Below are 19,305 nucleotides of genomic sequence, written 5' to 3'. Positions count from 1 at the left end.
AATTTTTAATTTTTTTTTTTTTGGGGGGGGGGGTTGAAATGTGGGGCACATTTAAATTTCGCTTTTATTCTTTTGACCTTTGGTTGAAAAAAAAAAAAACTTTTATGCTTTCCGTTTATCTTATTGGCGTTCAGTGAAACAGTAAATATAAAAATCTAGAAAGAAAATCATTACCTGCATCCATTGGCATTTTGAATAGCTGGTTACCTGAAATATAAAAAAAAGAGATTAAGAGAGAAGATTTAATTTAGATTAGATTTAATTTAGAGAGAAAAACTTCCAAAATGTATGCTTCGATTTCCGTGGTAAGAGTCAAGTTACGGTACATTCACGATTGGCGACATGTGTTCCTTTTAAATTGACAAAAACTGAAAAAATGCCGACTATCATCGCCACCATTCTTAGACATCTTACTTTAATTCAACATTTTAATCGAACTTTTAATGCTTTGTAATGACTTAATATATTTATTTAGCAGATTAATTTACATTTTGTCGGAGCCTTTATTGTTGCTTCACTCAGTTGGTTGATTATTTTATAACTTAACCAGTGGTACCCACATGGCTTTGCCCGTAATAGAAAATTAAAAGGTCTTTTGGTTCGCCTGTATATTTACAAATAACGTATGGTGAATTTTCTCGCCAATTGGCTTGTGCCCATGCTACGGTTCCACGTTATGATAATTTCGTAATTTACTCGTTCATCTTATGATAATTTTGTTCTTAAAATTGGAATAAAAAAAGAACCACATCGAATTTTCGAAAAATCGCTTCGAGGTGCACACCCCCATGCTACAAACTAACTTTGTGCCAAATTTCATGAAAATCGGCCGAACGGTCTAGGTGCTATGCGCGTCACAGAGATCCAGACATCCAGACATCCTACAGACATCCTCCGGACAGAGAGACTTTCAGCTTTATTATTAGTAAAGATAGAACTCTTACAGTTATATTTATCGGCTTGTTTAGTTAAAGAGTTTAATGTATTAGGCGTTTTAATTTACATTTTAATGGTTCTAAAACTTTAAAAATACTTTTTTAGTGGATTATTTTTCATTTTGAAGGAACTTTTAATCTTCTTTAATGATTTGTTTTATTCAAAATTTCAATAGAACCACAAAACAATTTAGGGTAAAGCCAATTAATTAGTTTCTATACAATTGTGTCCAAACATGACAGCAAATACTAAAGTTACTTTACAATAGTAAAATGTGGCTAACCATGAAACCGTTCACCCAAGCTTTTCCCCTCCACTTTACTTAGAGTCGTACCGTGTTTGCAGACCTCTCTCTGGGGTGATTAGTTCAAATCTAGGTACCAGTGTGAAGGTAAACTCAGTTTCTACGAGAGGTTTAATAACTCCAGCTCTGTTACACACTGATGATTCCTAACGGGGATGAAACTGCAATCTGTGGATGCCGTAACGAGTTAATTGATATTTGCCTGCTGTGTATGAAGTCATTTGTTTCCAATAGGAGGAAATCCATTTTATCACTAATGTGACGCGACTTTTTATTAATTATTTCTGTCCAAATAATCTATATATATATAAAAATGAATGTTTGTCTGTATGTCATCCATGAACTCTAAAACTACCCGGCAGATTTGGCTGAAACTTTCACCGCTTGTTATTTTTGGTACTGGGAATGTTTATAGACCAGTTCGAAAAAAATCCGATCGATAGTTCCTTTTTTATTCCAATTTAAGTCACAATCCATTGGATAAATGCGAATAAAATCGTATTTATCCAATTTAATTCGCGTGATATTAAAATTCGTTAATTATTAATTCGCGTGAAAGATCTCATTGATAAGAAGTTAGCTGTTGCCATTTTTCTTGAGTATGAACAAATAAATTCTTTCTTTATTGTTTTATGGCTTTTCATGCAACGGGGGGATTTAAAACTTTTTCTATTTGATATTTTTAGCGATGGATTGATCTTGCAAACTGCGTGAGTACAAAATTTGAGTAGAGTCACGGCTTCACTCGATACCTGGACCGATTATTATGAAAATTGCTATATATATGTATTTTTCCACGGAGAAGGTGCATAATATGCTCATTGAAGCCACTCGCCACCAGGTGGCACTGCAGAGTAGCAACTTCTGCCCCGTTCAACCGATTGTCATGAAAATCAGTATAATGATGTATTTTTTTGTTGGCGTATCAACGCGCGTCGGGTACAGCTAGTAAAATAAATAAACAAACAAAATAAAATAAACATAAGCGAGCTTACTGCCTCCAAGAAAACCACCAGCACCACCATCATCATCTCCTCCTTCATCATCATCATAGGAATCACCTGAACAAGATAAACAAATAAATTGTTCAACAACGTGCTAAACATGTTGCTTACATCCTATGTGATTCATAGGAATTTAACAAGAATATTTTTTTCATAATAACTTAATTAATCATAGCAGGAAATAGATTACAAAATTTGTTCCTATCCATTTAGGCGTTGACTGAATTTTGTAAGATGAAAGGTATATTATTTAACAACTAGTGATACCCGCACGGCTTTGCCCATAATAGCAAATTAAGAGGCCTTTTGGTTCGCCTGTATATTTAAAATGATGTATGGTGAATTTTCTCGCCAATTGGCTTGTGCCCACGTTACGGTTCCACGTTATGATAATTTCGTATCTCGCCAATTTGCTTGTGCCCATGTTACGGTTCCACGTTATGATAATTTCGTAATTTACTCGTCCATCCTATGATATTTTTTTTCTTAAAATTGGAATAGAAAAAGAACCGCATCGAATTTTCGAAAAATCGCTTCGAGGTGCACACCCCCATGCTACATACTAACTTTGTGCCAAATTTCATGAAAATCGGCCGAACGGTCTAGGCGCTATGCCGTCACAGACATCCAGAGAGACATCCTACAGACATCCTACAGACAGAGAGACTTTCAGCTTTATTATTAGTAACTAGTGGCACCCGCACGGCTTCGCCCGTAATAGAAAAATTAAAGGTCTTTTGGTTCGCTTGTATATTTACAAATAATGTATGGTGAATTTTCTCGCCAATTGGCTTCTACCGACGTTACAGTTCCACGTTATGATAATTTCGTATCTCGCCAATTGGTTTGTGCCCATGTTACGGTTCCACGTTATGATAATTTCGTAATTTACTCGTCCAGCTAATGATATTTTTTTTTCTTAAAATTGGAATAGAAAAAGAACCGCATCGAATTTTCGAAAAATCGCTTCGAGGTGCACACCCCCATGCTACATACTAACTTTGTGCCAAATTTCATGAAAATCGGCCGAACGGTCTAGGCGCTATGCCGTCACAGACATCCAGAGAGACATCCTACAGACATCCTACAGACAGAGAGACTTTCAGCTTTATTATTAGTAACTAGTGGCACCCGCACGGCTTCGCCCGTAATAGAAAAATTAAAGGTCTTTTGGTTCGCTTGTATATTTACAAATAATGTATGGTGAATTTTCTCGCCAATTGGCTTCTACCGACGTTACAGTTCCACGTTATGATAATTTCGTATCTCGCCAATTGGTTTGTGCCCATGTTACGGTTCCACGTTATGATAATTTCGTAATTTACTCGTCCAGCTAATGATATTTTTTTTTCTTAAAATTGGAATAGAAAAAGAACCACATCGAATTTTCGAAAAATCGCTTCGAGGTGCACACCCCCATGCTACAAACTAACTTTGTGCCAAATTTCATGAAAATCGGCCGAACGGTTTAGGCGCTATGCGCGTCACAGACATCCTACAGACATCCAGACATCCTCCGGACAGAGAGACTTTCAGCTTTATTATTAGTAACTAGTGACACCCGCACGGCTTCGCCCGTAATAGAAAAATTAAAGGTCTTTTGGTTCGCTTGTATATTTACAAATAATGTATGGTGAATTTTCTCGCCAATTGGCTTGTACCGACGTTACAGTTCCACGCTATGATCATTTCGTATCTCGCCAATTGGCTTGTGCCCATGTTACGGTTCCACGTTATGATGATTTCGTAATTTATGATAGTTTTTTTTCTTAAAATTGGAATAAAAAAAGAACCACATCGAATTTTCGAAACATCGCTTCGAGGTGCACACCCCCATGTTACATACTAACTTAGTGCCAAATTTCATGAAAATCGGCCGAACGGTTTAGGCGCTATGCGCGTCACAGACATCCTACAGACATCCTACACACATCCTACAGACATCCAGACATCCTCCGGACAGAGAGACTTTCAGCTTTATTATTAGTAAAGAAGATGATTACTTTCTCAAAAGATTTTTTCCCCTCGTCAATAAGGGGTCATAGTACCTTTCAAACTTTTTTTTCAATTTAAGCAAATTTTATATTTCTTTTAAACCATAAGATGCATACTTATTTCTTAATCAATAATTTATTTTCAAAATTTAAAAATATTGCCTACTTTTTTTAAAAATTCAAAAAATTGAAAAAAAATTCATTTTTTTGAAATCCTTAAGGCTTTTTTATTTTTGCACTAATTTAAAAAATGTTTTTTGCTAAACGATCACTAGAATCATCTCTAAAAATCTGTGCATTCAATTGCTTATGAGTTTATTGGAAAATTTTCTGTGATGAATTATGTAAAAAATCAAAGGTTTTTTTTTTCTTTCAAAAATTGGTTTTTAAAGGTTTAACATGCTCTAAACATTTGAGTCATTTATAAAATGCTTATCCAATGCACAGTTTTGTCAAATATGTTATCCCAATTCCAAAAAGTATTACTTTAAAGCTGTATCTTTAATAGAAAAACATCCTTAGGGATTCTAATGACAAGAAAACACAAAAATACCATCATCGAGAAAAAGCAGTTTAAAGTTTTTCTTTTGCATAAGAACACATAGCGAGCATGGCCTGAAACCACTCATAACTTTTTAAATATTTGAACTAAAGCAATGAAACTTTTTCCCTATGTTCAGAATAGTTTTTAGTTTTGAAATAAGCAATAAAATTTTTTTTGATCGTTTCATCATATTTGATGTATTGTAACCCCTTAAGAATTGTTTTACAATCCGCTACTAGTAAATTCGGCTTTTGTTCAATTAATGGTGACCTTAAATCGTTAGTTCTTTTAGCTGTAAATTGAACAATTTGATTTAAAAATCCGCTTCATACTAGGGATACGTTTATTACTTAATCATTGTCAATGCTAATTTTTATCGTTTTATGATATAACTAGTGGCACCCGCACGGCTTTGCCCGTAGTAGAAAATTAAAAGATCTTTTGGTCCGCATGTATATTTACAAATAATGGATGAAGAATTTTTCGCCAATTGGCTTGCCCATGTTACGGTTCCACGTTATGATAACTTGGTCATTGACTCGTCCATCTTATGATAATTTTGCCCGGGAAAACGTTCTTAAAATTGGAATAAAAAAAGAACAAAATCGAAATTTCGAAAATCGCTTCGAGGTGCACACCCACATGCTACAAAATAATTCTGTGCCAAATTTCATGAAAATCGGCCGAACGGTCTAGGCGCTATGCGCGTCACAGAGATTCTGACAGACAGAAATCCGGACAGAGAGAGATCCAGACACAGAGACTTTCAGCTTTATTATTAGCAAAGACAAACAATATTTCAAAAAACCTAACACGTTCGATCACTCTAATTCTGATTTTGTTCAAATTCTTTTTTTTTTTTTTTTTGAATGAAAATATTTTCAATACATTTTATAAATCAAACAACGAAATTTCATTACGAAAACCGTTTAAAAGTTGCAACTCCGTATTTTATTCTCGCTAATTTGGTCAGTAAACTTAACTTATTTTTTTTTATTTATTGTGCTGGGGAAAAGGTGATGAAGAAAATTAAAATAATTACTAACTATTTTCAAAAAACTCATAAATAGTGAAAGCAGAAACGGAAAAAAAAAAAAAAAACAGCATATGAAAAAAGAAAAATAATTTCCTTTCCAAATTATTCGTAAAATATAGCTGAAGTATAAAAAAAAAATCTAATCAACTAAGAAAAATATTCAATCAATTTAACTACTATTACTAAATTTTTTTACTAATTACTCAAGGGAAGCGAAATAATTTTTTTGGCTTGAAACATTATCAATTGTTGAGTTAACTTAAGTAAAGTAAATTGCCATGTAGCTAAAACACGCCGTAAAAATACTGTATGAATATCAAGAGTTTAACTTACCGCCATCCTCATCAGCATAATCGTCATCATCATACTCTTTACCTATAATGAAACACACGAAACTTAATTGCAGTCTAAAAAACAATCGCTAACTGTCATAAAATCATATATATATATATATATATATATATATATATATATATATATATATATATATATATATATATATATATATATATATATATATACATATATATATATATATACATATATATATATACATATACATACATATATATATATATACATATACATACATATATATATATATATATATACATACACATATATATATATATACATACACATATATATATATATATATATATACATACACACACACATATATATATATATATATATATAAAGGTGACGGTGTTTCTTTGTTTGTACCCGATGGCCAGAAGACCGCATAGCACCTACAGCCCTGAAACTTGGCACAAAAATTCGAACGTACCCCGGGCCCATGCACCTCGAAGCCAAAATTCTAAATTTCGAATTAGTTTTTTTCTAATTGACTAATTGAGCTAAATTTCGGCTAATTAGGGGGTAAAAAATCCCCCCCACCCCCAAACATTATATATCATTGGAAAGGGTTTTCCTTCCCGAACAAGATGATGTTTGTTCCATTTTTCTCAATTAATTAGAACAGGAGATATAAGCGACTCTAATTGAGCTAATGTTCAAGTCTTCTCTTTTGAGAAATTGCTATAGCACTAGGTCCGCTTTCCAGACAATTTTTAACTGTAACACTAGGACCATTTTCCAGACAATTTTTCAATTACTTTCTTTTTAAACATTTTGGAGGACGTTGCCTTTGTTGCTTATGAATATTTTACTGTTTTTACTTTATTTTAAATTCATTGTGCGTATGTTAATTGATTTTCTTTTTAATTAGAAAGTCGCTTGGAGAATTTGGCAATGAATTATGGAGTTTTTTACACTTGAAAGCTACTACAAGTGTAATTTTGATGTAGTTTGTTTTTCCTTAATTCAACGGATTTTCTTTAAATTTTTAGCACAGGCATCGCCGTGCGGGTACTGCTAGTTTTATAATAAGTTCAAAAATGACTGATTATAACTCCGAATAGAAACAATAAATTAACTTCAAAATACAAGGAAAATATAACCACTTATAATGTCATAAACAAAATGTTTTCATGTTTTGACACTTTCGAAAATTCAAATACTGGTGAGCAATAAAGAAACTTTTTTTTCTAACGGGACTGCGTTAGAGGCTCTACCTTTTGCAGAGCCCCCCGATTCAGCATCCATTTTTTTCCATGTAGCACCCTAATCGGCAACCAAGAGCATTTTGAGGCCGAGTTCCCCCATCAGATGGAGGCACTTGGACTGTATTCGGTGCGAAACTGCATTTGGAGTTTAATTTTGCCAAGAGCACTTCAAGCCAAACGAGTACTCGAGGGACCTTTCACATCCGCATAATCATATGACATAACCACGGCCGATTTTCTGCATCTTGAAAATCTACCGACTGGAGCCAGGTTTGAACCTGCGCCTTCGGGCGTAAGAGACCAGCGTCTAACCACTACATCGCTCTTTCGGCTCAATTAAAAAACAAACAAACTAAAACTCGAATAATTCAAGTATTGTTGCATTTGTCATCCTTTTTTTTTTAAGTATGCAGATGACTTAATCATTTGAGTTCAATAATTTCAAGCAGACTTTGATAATTCGACATATATTAAGGTACAAAGTTAATGTAAGGTCAATTTAATTAAAATAAAAAATGTGTACACATAGGTTGCGTTCGACGAACCCACGGAGTCGGAAGAAGGAGAGAAATGTCCTACGGGATTGCGAGTGTAAAAGTGGCAACGTTTGTTCACTATTTCCAGAGGGCGCTGTATGTGCACCGCTCCCGACAATCGCAGCAGATTAATGTAAATGATGCTAAATTTTTCATTTTTTTGGAGGCAGCTATTAAAGCAAAAAAAGAAAAAAAAAAAACTACTGGAAATTGGTTGTAATAAGGGGACAATATAGTGGACGATGTACGGCTTTCGTCCACAGGAAGTTAGCGCAGTATTTTGATGGAAAAATTTATTTTATTTTTCATCACCAACTTGCCGAATTCGTCTGCTATTAATATTGCGCTGTGCGATGTTGTATTTTTTACGAGTTGGAATGTTTCTATTCCTGTAAATAATTGACGAAATGAGAATGTAGTAGTAATTACGTAAATCTTTTTTTTAATTAGTTGTAAATTTTGTGACATGTTTCGAGAACTAATTAAAGCGAAATAATTTTTTGCTTTCACGACCTTCAACAGATAAAAATAAATGTTATTGTTCCATTCACTTAACTTCAAGCTGATATTGATTATAATAATTTTATTCACGTGTTTACTCACTGCTTAAACAGATTGCATTTTTTTCGACAACCAAATGGAAAAAAAATCGACAAACCTTATTCATTCAAAAATATTATACCTTGGAACGCTTTTTTGAGATAGTTTGTGGGGTTTTCTGTTGAAAATAATCATGTGTATTTTTTAAATGAAAAAAGTTTCCCGATTTTTTTTCGATTTGGTTGTAGAAAAAAATGCAATAATAAAAAAAATAATGATAACAATTCTGTTTAAGCAGTGAGTAAACACGTGAATAAAATTATTACAATCAATATCAGCTTGAAGTTAAGTGAATAGAACATTAACATTTATTTTTATCTTTTGAAGGTCGTGAAAGCAAAAAATTGTTTCGCTTTAATTAGTTCTCGAAGCATGTCACGAAATTTACAACTAATTAAAAAAAGTATTTACGTAATTAATTCTACTACATTCTCATTTCGTCAATTATTTTCAGGAATAGAAAGATTCCAACTCGTAAAAAATAAAACATCGCACAGCGCAATATTAATAGCAGACGAATTCGGCAAGTTGGTGATGAAAAATAAAATAAATTTTTCCATCAAAATACTGCGCTAACTTCCTGTAGACGAAAGCCGTACATCGTCCACTATATTGGCCCCTTATTAGAACCAATTTCCAGCAGTTTTTTCTTTATTTTGCTTTAATAGCTGCCTCTAAAACAATGAGAAATTTAGCATCATTTACATTGATCTGCTGCGATTGACGGGAGCGGTGCACATACAGCGCCCTCTGGGAAAAGTGAACAAACGTTGCCACTTCTGCATAGTAAAGATTTATCTCCTTCCCTTTAATCTCCCTGGACGAACCTCACCGATCGACCGGTAATTAACCGGTTACAAACCGTAGCGTTCTATCATCTATCGGTTACCTCACCGGTTACCATTTTAAGCTGTTGATTGGTGGATTGGAGCACGTGATCATTAGCCTTCACGTGATTAACTAACCGGGTGCTACCGGTCGTGCTCGTCGAACGTAAGCATAGTATATGAACTCCAATTTTGAATGGAAACGTATGAAGAGAATTAATTTTAATTTAATTTCGTACAATCGCAATTTTTAAATAGCTTGAAGTCTATACATTTTCTTATGCAATATACAATTTATTTAAAGGAGCATTCAATTTTCGCAATCTAAATTTATCCACCCACTTGAAAAGCATTTCCCATCAATTCGCAACTACAGAGCTCAAATACGCTACCTTGTGGTGATTGACAATACTACCGAAAAAGGTAAAGCATTCCATTCCACGTGTTTTCTTGTAAATTACAGGCTTCAGACAGTTTGTGATGTAATGTAATTTCAGAAGAATAGAAAAGAAAGCTGCCCACAAACACAATGAAAAATTACTGTCAATCACTAAGCGTCAAAGTTATAAGTTACGGCATTTGTTTGTTTTACCTTTTTCATCCGCCATTAGATAGTGGCTGCAGCGCCCCCTATAGCTTATTGGAGTTGCGAATAGCAGTTTTAGTTAGTTTTTTAGAGCAGGTATAGTTTCTATAAATAGGGAGGCAGAGAATGTATTATGAGTTTTTGAAGGTTTTCATTCTGTTTTTGAGGTGTAATACTGAATTATTGTGATGAATGTTTATGGTGTGTACCGTTTTAATAAAATTGTTATTAGTATTATTATTTGTTTCTAATTCGCAACTCCGGCGCTGGAATACCTACCTTGCGGTGATTTACAAAATTAAAGAAAAAGGTAAAACATTGCGTTTCACGTGTGTCTGTCGGTAAACATAGGCGGTTTGTTTGTGAGTATTTATTGACGCATTCGATGTGTCTTAGATTGCTTTCAGCAACAGAAATTGTTTTCTCCCGTAATGCTATTCTCAAGCTTCTCAAAAGGATGTTAGTTTTCATTATTTTCCTCTAAAAACTTCGCATTTACATTAAAAACAAATATGCTGTTCCAAGCTTTTTTTTTTTCTTTCTTTCTTTTTTTTTTCAAAGAGGATAACGTTATACCAGGTAAATTTTTTTATTTTTTTGTGTGAATTTGTAAGAGTATGATTTTTTTTCCTTAAGCTCGAAAGAAGGATTTAATAACATTAGCAGAAGAATTTGAGCATTCATCTCCGCCTAGTTTAAAAATAATTAATTTAACTAACCTTATTTTATTGCAGCATTTGGTTGGAATGGACAGTATGCAAAATATGTTCTTGAATATACTATCGTAGTACAGTATGAAACTCAGATCATTTTCATTCCCATGTGGAAGTAGTTTCATCAACTATGTACAATAGCTCTGGTGAGCTTAAATTCGGAGCTTCCGAAACTATGACGTCATTATTCAAACTCGACTGGAGAGGGTATCTGGTGTTTCTCCATCGGGAGATTAACAAGAACTTTGCCAGGAAATAAACTGGAACTTTATGACAGGAGAGACAGATTAAAACGTACGTGAACCATATAGTGTTATAAGCTGATGTTTCCTAATTTGTGAACTTTGCTTATAACTAGAAAAGCTACCCTAAAATAGTGTAAACTAGAGCCGCTATACAGGGGGCTTAGTGTAAACAGTTGAAATTATTGTTAGGTTGAAGCTTCAAATTGTATTCAACTATCAAATAAACCAGAGGTTCCCAAACTTCAGACCTCCGCGGACCCCCTCCGGAAAAGTTAAACTTCGTGGATCCCTCCCCCCCCCCACCCCGACCCCGGCGCGCGCATTAAAAAAATGACGCAGTTAAATCTATTTTTTTAAATAGTATATTTTTACTCAGTTTTATTTTTTCAGAGCTCTTGTCTGGTTTTCATTTCTTACACTATTATTTCGAGTTATGGGGGTAAACTTCTATTTTAAATTCAATTAGAAATATCATCAAATTTCTACAAGTTTACTAATAAAAATGAACTTTGGAAGTAAGTGAACAAAACACATTAGCCTAGTTAAAGTGTGTTAAGTCATGCACATAAAATTAATTAATGTGTAGTTAGTGTGTTGAGTTTCAAGAGAGGGGTGGGGGGGGGGGGCGCTGCGTCCTGAATGTACTTAAGAAAGTACTTTTTTTGTTCCTCACTAGTGGTACCCGCACGTTTTTGCCCGTAATAGAAAAATTAAAAGGTCTTTTGGTTCGCCAGTATATTTACAAATAATGCACGGTGAATTTTCTCGCCAATTGGCTTGTACCCATGTTACGGTTCCACGTCATGATGATTTCGTATCTCGCCAATTGGCTTGTGCCCATGTTACGGTTCCACGTTATGATAATTTCGTAATTCACTCGTCCATCTTATGATAATTTTGTTCTTAAAATTGGAATAGAAAAAGAACCACATCGAATTTTCGAAAAATCGCTTCGAGGTGCACACCCCCACGCTACAAACTAACTTTGTGGCAAATTTCATGAAAATCGGCCGAACGGTCTAGGCGCTATGCGCGTCACAGAGATCCGGACAGAGAGACTTTCAGCTTTATTATAAGTAAAGATGAATGTGCTTTCTTTTTGAATTAAAATATCGTTACTCGTCCTTCAATCTCAATTATATTTCACGTTTTAGCTGGACAGCACCGCGGACTCCCTGGCATGGACTCGTGTACCCCCAAGGGTCCGCGAACCACAGTTTGGGAAACTAAAAAAAAGGTTGGTTGGTTTGATTGGGTTTTGTGGCACAAGAGCCTGAGTAGGCTTTACTGCGCCAAACGATTGTTTTAATTCGAAAAAGGAGCCAAAGAAGAGAAATTGTTAAATAAGCAAAGAAAACTTCTAGAATTTTGGGAGGGGGGGGGGGAAATTACCGAAAAAAGCACATGAACGAAGTTTTAAATTTTGAAAAACAATCCAAAAGGGAAAACAGAAAAACAGTTTTCAGTATCATGAAAATATTATAACAGCACAAAGATGTCAAAAATACAAGATAAACTATAGGCGGCGCTGCAGTCTCCGGATAATGACCGCTGAAAGAGGTAAAACGAACAAAACCTGTAATTATAACCTGATTTTGAGCTTAGTAAATGAAGTAATTTTTTTTCCTTTCTCGCTTGCATTCTTTTGAAATTCCATTAACATATTAAACTGTTTCAAGCCTACGTTTTCCATCCCTGAAGGAGGAAAGGAATGTTTTACCTCTGTGACTAATTTCTTAAATCACCATAAGGTGGCGGGTTCAAACTCTAGAACTGTGAATTAGCCAATCAGCTGAATGCAAATAATTTCGTACATAGATGTTCTATCAAAATTTCAGATCAAAATTTCAGTTTGGACTCTTAGTTCGCATGAGTTACTTAATCGCAGATCAGCTGAAGAGTTTTTATTGATGTTTATTGGTGTCGTTTGTACGTTAAATGCTTTTCAAAAGTTATTTATTCGCCACTTTATTCTAAATAAAATAAGTAAATATTAAATAAAATAAATTTGTATTATACTTTGAAATTGCATTTAAAAAATCTGCTGAATATCCTCATGTAGATAATAGACTGATACACATACCTAAGGCCCCTATATATAAGAGCCGGCGCATCAGCATAAGATCAGCCATTTTGGATTGGAAGGCGTGTTTGAGTAGTTGTCTTTTCTGACAAGTTATCGCGTTTGGTGAGTTTTCACTGGGAACAATTATTAGCGGCACGTGAATTGTTTATTAAATAAAATATTATTTTTGGCTAATTTGGCAAAACCCGAAATTTTTCTCCGGTAACCCAAGCTAATAACAATGAAAAATCCGATCCAAAATGGCTAAACGTAAGCTGATGCGCCGGCCTGATCTAAGGCCCCGAGCCGATATATACGATTATACGTATATACGAGCCGACGCACAGTGGGGCGAAAACGACAAAAACCGCTTAAAAGGGTAATTTTTTTTCTATATTCAACCAATTGCGAATTAATATATTTGCACAGGCCTATATCTTAGGAAACCAGAACTAGAATTTTAGAGCCCTTCTTCCACTACAAAGCTAAAGATAGCCTTTAGAAGGTGAAGAACCATGAATGAAGGGGATTTAAACAAATTGCTTTGAAGCAATCTATATATTTTTTTCTTATTAATGGCAGGTATATTTAATTTTTCTCGTGTCCGACGATAGTAAAAGAACAAAAATAAAGAATAATCGAATATTCAAACAGATAGTTGGTTTTCATCAAAACCGAAAACTTGGGATTTCAAAGCTTTTTTTTTTTAAACGCTCTACAAAAAAATGTCCTCTTATGTCCTCTTAGAAATTAATATTAATTAGTCACCAATGGTCAGTAGAAATACCCTGAAAAGGAATTAGCTGCGTAAACCTGCGAACTTTGGACTTTGAGCCCAAACAAATCGAGAAAAATCCATTATAACATGCCTGAGTAAACAAATAAGCGAGAGAGGTTTAAAAACACTTTTAAGCGCTTTTTGGCGTTTTCGCCCCACTGTGCGACGCATCAGCTTAAGATTAGCCATTTTGGATCAGAGCGCGTATTTGAGTGGTGGCCTTTTCTGGCGAGTTATCGCGTTTGATGATTGTTCACTGTGAGCAATTATTAGTGACACACACATGAATTGTTTATTAAATAAAATATTATTTTCGTTAAATTTGGCGAAAACCGAAACTTTGCTGTGGTAACCCTAGCAGTGCAACAATGAAAGATCCGATCCAAAATGGCCGAACTTAAGCTGATAACGTGGGCCTATCTATATAGCGGTTCTATACTATACTGATCGAGTATTGTTCCTGACGTCATCAACAATGAAACTCGCGCCACGTCATGATAATTCGATAATATTTTTTTTAGCAGTGTTTGACGTGCAGGGAAATGCTTTATTGTGACAAGGCTAAACTGGATCCGGTAACTTAAATGTTTTACTGGTTAAACTGTAATTTAAGGAGAATGAAGCATAGACTAATAATAAGAGTAGACCGAGCTTTCTCATTCTTGCTGATAAAGAAAATTAGTTCATAGATGTATCATGTGACTAGTGGAAGGGCTTGGCGAAGACTTTAGCAGCCTGGTTGCTAGATGGCAGCATTATCTATAGTTTGGCACTCGACATGTATTTTAAGACAATGTGTTTTCATTAAAAAAAACTTCCAGGTGCAGAGATTGAACTGTTTTTCTTTTAGTTATGCATTATTTTGACATTAGTAATAGTTTTTGATCAGTTTTCGGTAACTTTTATTTCATTCGGAGCTGTCAGCGTTGGCGTGAACGAAATGGCGTAAACGTTTTGCGTTAACGCAAAAATGTACTAATCGGTATCTTAAATTAAAACTGTAGGTAAAAATCTTACCGTTTGCTGATTCCTCTTGGTCGCTCGCATCTTTTATTGCTTAGAGAGTTATTGAAATTGACTAAAGAAAATGCACAATACTATCTAAACGAAAAACTCACTATATTAACAAAATATTTACAACTTAGAATAACAAATTTACAAATCGGACTCCATAAAAGATCATTCTCCCGTGTTCCATCAGTTCTATTTATTTTATTTCTCGCTGGCGTTGATCGTCTGCTACGATCAACGCCCGCTGTTGCTAGGATATCCACCAGTCACATGGTTTGGTTTATGAACAGCAAAAGGGTTGCCATAGCTCGGTCTACTCTTATTATTAGTCTATGGAATGAAGCAACGAAAAAGTGGTCAACAATGAACGCTATCTACTGGAGTTAGGGTTACAATTTCAACTATCAAAATGTCACCAAACAGGCAATGGCTTCGTTCAATAGTAGAAGCCATTTTCCCCCGTCATACCTTGACGGGAGATTTTCTTGTTTTAACAATGATGAGCATTATTCAAGATCAGGAGAGGAGTGCATTTGTTTTACCCTACTTTTCGCAGACATTTAAAATTTCCACCCCCTTAAGTATATCAAAAGTAAGGTTGAAACTGAAAAATGGGGGGGAGAGGTAGAAAATTTCGTGCCGGTGAAAAGTAGGGGACGCCGTGCATTTGGGTTTCAACTAAAATAAACAAAGCAGAATGAAAAAAGAGAAGTTCAAATAATGTGATCTGTTAAAACAGCAGCATAGTATCTACGAAATAAATGTGTCATTATAAGGGTAGTAGAGTATTCAATGTGCAAGAAAATATATTTTGAATGTCACCATCTGTCGAAATATTTAGCCAAGGAAAGTGTACTTACGATATTTTGGCTGCTGACGCTGTTGTTTTCTAGCTGCAGAGCAAAAAAAAAAGCAACGTTAGTCATCAAATATTCATTCAGTACACATAAAAATCAATTTTGTTTATGGATACTATACAATTACTTTAATTAGAAGGTAAAAAGCAAAACACCTACAGTCTGTCTACGGATGATATGGTATTGGCAAACGTCCAGTTAAGACGAGTTCATCTGAATGTGGGGGAAAATCATAGAGTAAAGAAATTACACAGAGAGGCCCTGCTATACTAAGAAATTGAAGCCGGAAGTAGCACCGCTGTATCCCAAGATCCTTAGCTTCTTGCTAAATATCTTGAGATACATTTTGATTCAAAACATTCCATTGCTGAATCTCGATTGGTTGTTAATTTAAACACAGATATTTATGCAAGTTCAGGAATTACGTTTTCAAAATTGCCTTAAAACATGAATGAAAATGCAAACCGATCCGCCAGCTACTTTAGTCGGTCTCCTTGCGAAATTGGTCAAAACGATTCTCGCTTAGCGATCACGTTATCATAACCCCGCCTATCATTGCACCGCTGTATCCCATAATTCCGGCTTCAATGTCATCTCCTTTTTACCATAGACGGGGCCTCTCTATGTATATTTCTTTAATTTTTGTTTGAAACTAAAAATATGATGCGCGTGCTCCGCTAATTTCAATTTTGACTTAGCTTAAGTTAATGATAACATACATGTGCAAAAGCTGGCATCCCTGAAAACTAATGGATGCGTCCATTTCCGCCTGTAAACCGGATGTTTGCCTTTCCATCTCATCGGTGGTCTGACTGTAATCAAGAAGTTACATATATTACTGAAAAAAAATTAAAAACATTATCTTATGAATCTGTCGTTGCATAAGGTTAGTTGGACTTATTGGAAACAAGGGGCCAATCAGAGCCGTAACCAGACTTTCGTTTCGAAGGGTTTTTTCCCAAACACATTTTTTGAAACATTTATATGGTGCATCATATTTGGTTTAATGTGTATTCTATTGATTTTTGTTACAATAGATTATTTAAATGGAAGGAGGGGATGTTCTTACAAAACGCCATATTGTTACATAATAAATGAATTTCTCAATAACTACCATAAACTACCATAAACACACAATGAATTTGTACAATTTTTCAGTCATATACTAATTTCATTTCACAAATAAAATTGAAATAATAAAAATAACAACAGTATTATTTTTGTCACCAAAATATAAATAAATAAATTAAATAAATAATCGAAAGCATTTTTTTGGATGAAAATTTTCGGGGGGGGGGGTTGAACCCTATAAACCACCCCCCTGCATACGGTCCTGGAGCCAATGGAAACAAATTGCACACCTACACTCGTGATTTTTAAAACTGAACTGTTAATGAATCATGACTAGGCAACATAAGGTGCATGGGAACAATCTGATAGTTCTGCATGGTTTTAAATAACTGTGTAGGCGTCACCATTGTTTGAAGACAACACAGAAAAAAGTTGTTGACCAAAAAGTTTAATAATCTTCCACTTTCCTGTCCAGTGGGACTACAATACGAAAGAACTGGTTTCATTTGGAAGGATACAAAAACATTTGGTTATGCATGAAATACACCGCCAGCTCAGTCAAATCCATCCGAGGACCTCAGTTTCGTGCTCATTAGCACTCATCAGCCCGGCATAGGAAGTGAGTGAGCTGGAGGGGGGAAAACCTATTAAGGAAGTCAAGAGTGCCAAACAAACTGGTAGTTAATTTATATTCGAGTTGAACCGAACCATTGCTCCGGTCACTCGTCTGGTCAGTGCTGATTCTACATTAGGTACCAGTTTGTTTGGCACTCTTGGCTTCCTTAAGAGGTTTTCCACCTCCAGCTCAGTCACTTCCTAAGCCAGGCTGATGAGTGCTAATAAGCACGAAAACTGCAGTACTCGGCTAGATTTGACTGAGCTGGCCGTGTATTTCATGTGTTTCTGCCTTACCCCTGGCTATAGGGCGGGAACTTACTGTATATTTGGTTATGCATTTCACTTTTCCAGCAACTTTTGTTGTTCAATTTAGGTGTTTCCGTTCAGTTCAGGGGTAAATGGAAACAACAAAGTTTTTCATCTTCCTACTTTTTTAGAAAAAATAATTCTGGTGTAAATGGCACTTTTGTGTGTATTTTTTATGAATGCAGAGCATAATTTAATGTTTTGTATGCTTCAGCTTTTTAAATAATTTCAGATTACATTTGGAAAAGGACATGCAGCCTACAAGCCACAGATTGATTCGACCATTTATGTTAACTTTTTTTAAAGTACAAGTCAAGTTTAACTCTTACATGCATGATTCTTTAAAAACACTTTGAAATGTGTTCTTTAATTTTCAGTTTCTGCTCAAAATATGAGAAAAATACATAAGAAATTCATAATTTAATCTAGGAATGGTTTAAGTTTAAACAACCACTTGGGCACAACATTGGGTTTTCACTGACACAAAAAAAAAAAAACTTCAACAACAACAAATAAGTTATTACCATCAAATTTCCCAAAACATTAATAAATATTATGAAAATGTTTTTCCATTTAAGTAGTAGTGAAACTTGATTCGTTATAGAAAATAAGATAGGCATTTCAAGCGCACTGAACTAAAAAGAAAAAAAAAGTCTTACATTTGTGAATGCCAGAAAAATAAATCTACTTTTGTTTTTCATCAGATTGGTGCATTTACAAAATTGATTTAATAGCATCTTCAGTGAGTATTTTCCTCGTTATTGCCAGCTAAGGAGTTTCAATTTGTTCTTAGTGTATTTTAGAAGACTAAATTGGGTACGTTGCCAACTGGAATCAATAGAAAAGTAGTAATACTGACCCTACTTTCATAAAAATCTAATTATATTTCTTTTTTGATCATCGTACCGAAAATGCTACAAGGTTTCCACACTGAGAAAAATGAAGTGTTCAAAAATAAATACATTCATGCTTTCAAATTTTCTTGAAACCTTTTATTACAAATATGAGTACCCATGTTCTCAAATAGTGCGCTAAATTATTTCATACTCGAAATTGAGTACATAACTCGGTTAATACTCAATTTTGAAAATATTACATATTCAAAAGTGAGCAAAAATATCTCAAAAATGAGCATATGTTGATTTGAGTATTTGATGAGCATTTGAATGTTTCAAATTTGAGTACCACGTAGTTGGAACCATTTTGACTCTGCGATGTACTCAAATTTGAGTACCACGTAGTTGGAGCCATTTTGACTCTGCGATGTGTTCAAAATTGAGTACTTTTCGCCATTTTTGAAATTGTTGCTTTCCAGAGTGCATCAGTTCCACATAAGAACATTTATTTAGAACAGAAATTACATCCTTACCTTCAGATAGTTGGGTAAGAGCGAGTGCGCTGACAAGGGCAACAACCACAAGGAACCTCATGTTGAAAACGTTAAGAACTTATTCTACACCGAAACTTCAAAAACTCAAAAAGTATCTACGAAACAATTTGCAATATCTCTACAAACAGGAACAAGGAATAAGAAAGAACTTTATGAAGTCCAAAACCTGTGGGTGATTTATATACCCCTGCTTGTAATGCCTCATTCACGACTTCACACTTGTTATGAGTGGAACATCCGCGCCCACTCGAATTTTCGGCAAGGTTCGGACAAAAACGATTTAATCTTATCGGCACACACATCTGCTCGGAGATCG

General features: G+C 34.7%; 1 protein-coding gene across 2 annotated transcripts in view; it reads right to left on the bottom strand.

Moving 5' to 3' along the window:
• Positions 1-19,091, bottom strand: part of LOC129234255 (protein DR_1172-like) — a 53,489-nt gene extending 34,398 nt beyond the window's left edge. For both annotated transcript variants that reach the window (XM_054868235.1, XM_054868236.1), the window contains exons 1-5: positions 18,969-19,091; positions 15,608-15,640; positions 6,152-6,193; positions 2,236-2,301; positions 175-207 (exon numbers count right to left, since the gene is read on the bottom strand). In XM_054868235.1, the coding sequence (XP_054724210.1) occupies positions 175-207; positions 2,236-2,301; positions 6,152-6,193; positions 15,608-15,640; positions 18,969-19,029 (235 nt within the window). In that variant the 5' untranslated portion in view covers positions 19,030-19,091. The remainder of the gene's footprint in view (positions 1-174; positions 208-2,235; positions 2,302-6,151; positions 6,194-15,607; positions 15,641-18,968) is intronic.
• Positions 19,092-19,305: the final 214 nt, after the last annotated feature.

This window comes from Uloborus diversus, chromosome 1 (genome assembly GCF_026930045.1).
Source record: "Uloborus diversus isolate 005 chromosome 1, Udiv.v.3.1, whole genome shotgun sequence".
Lineage (NCBI taxonomy): Eukaryota > Metazoa > Arthropoda > Arachnida > Araneae > Uloboridae > Uloborus > Uloborus diversus.
Note: the sequence above shows the minus strand (reverse complement) of the source record. Positions and strands in the feature narration are given on the sequence as shown.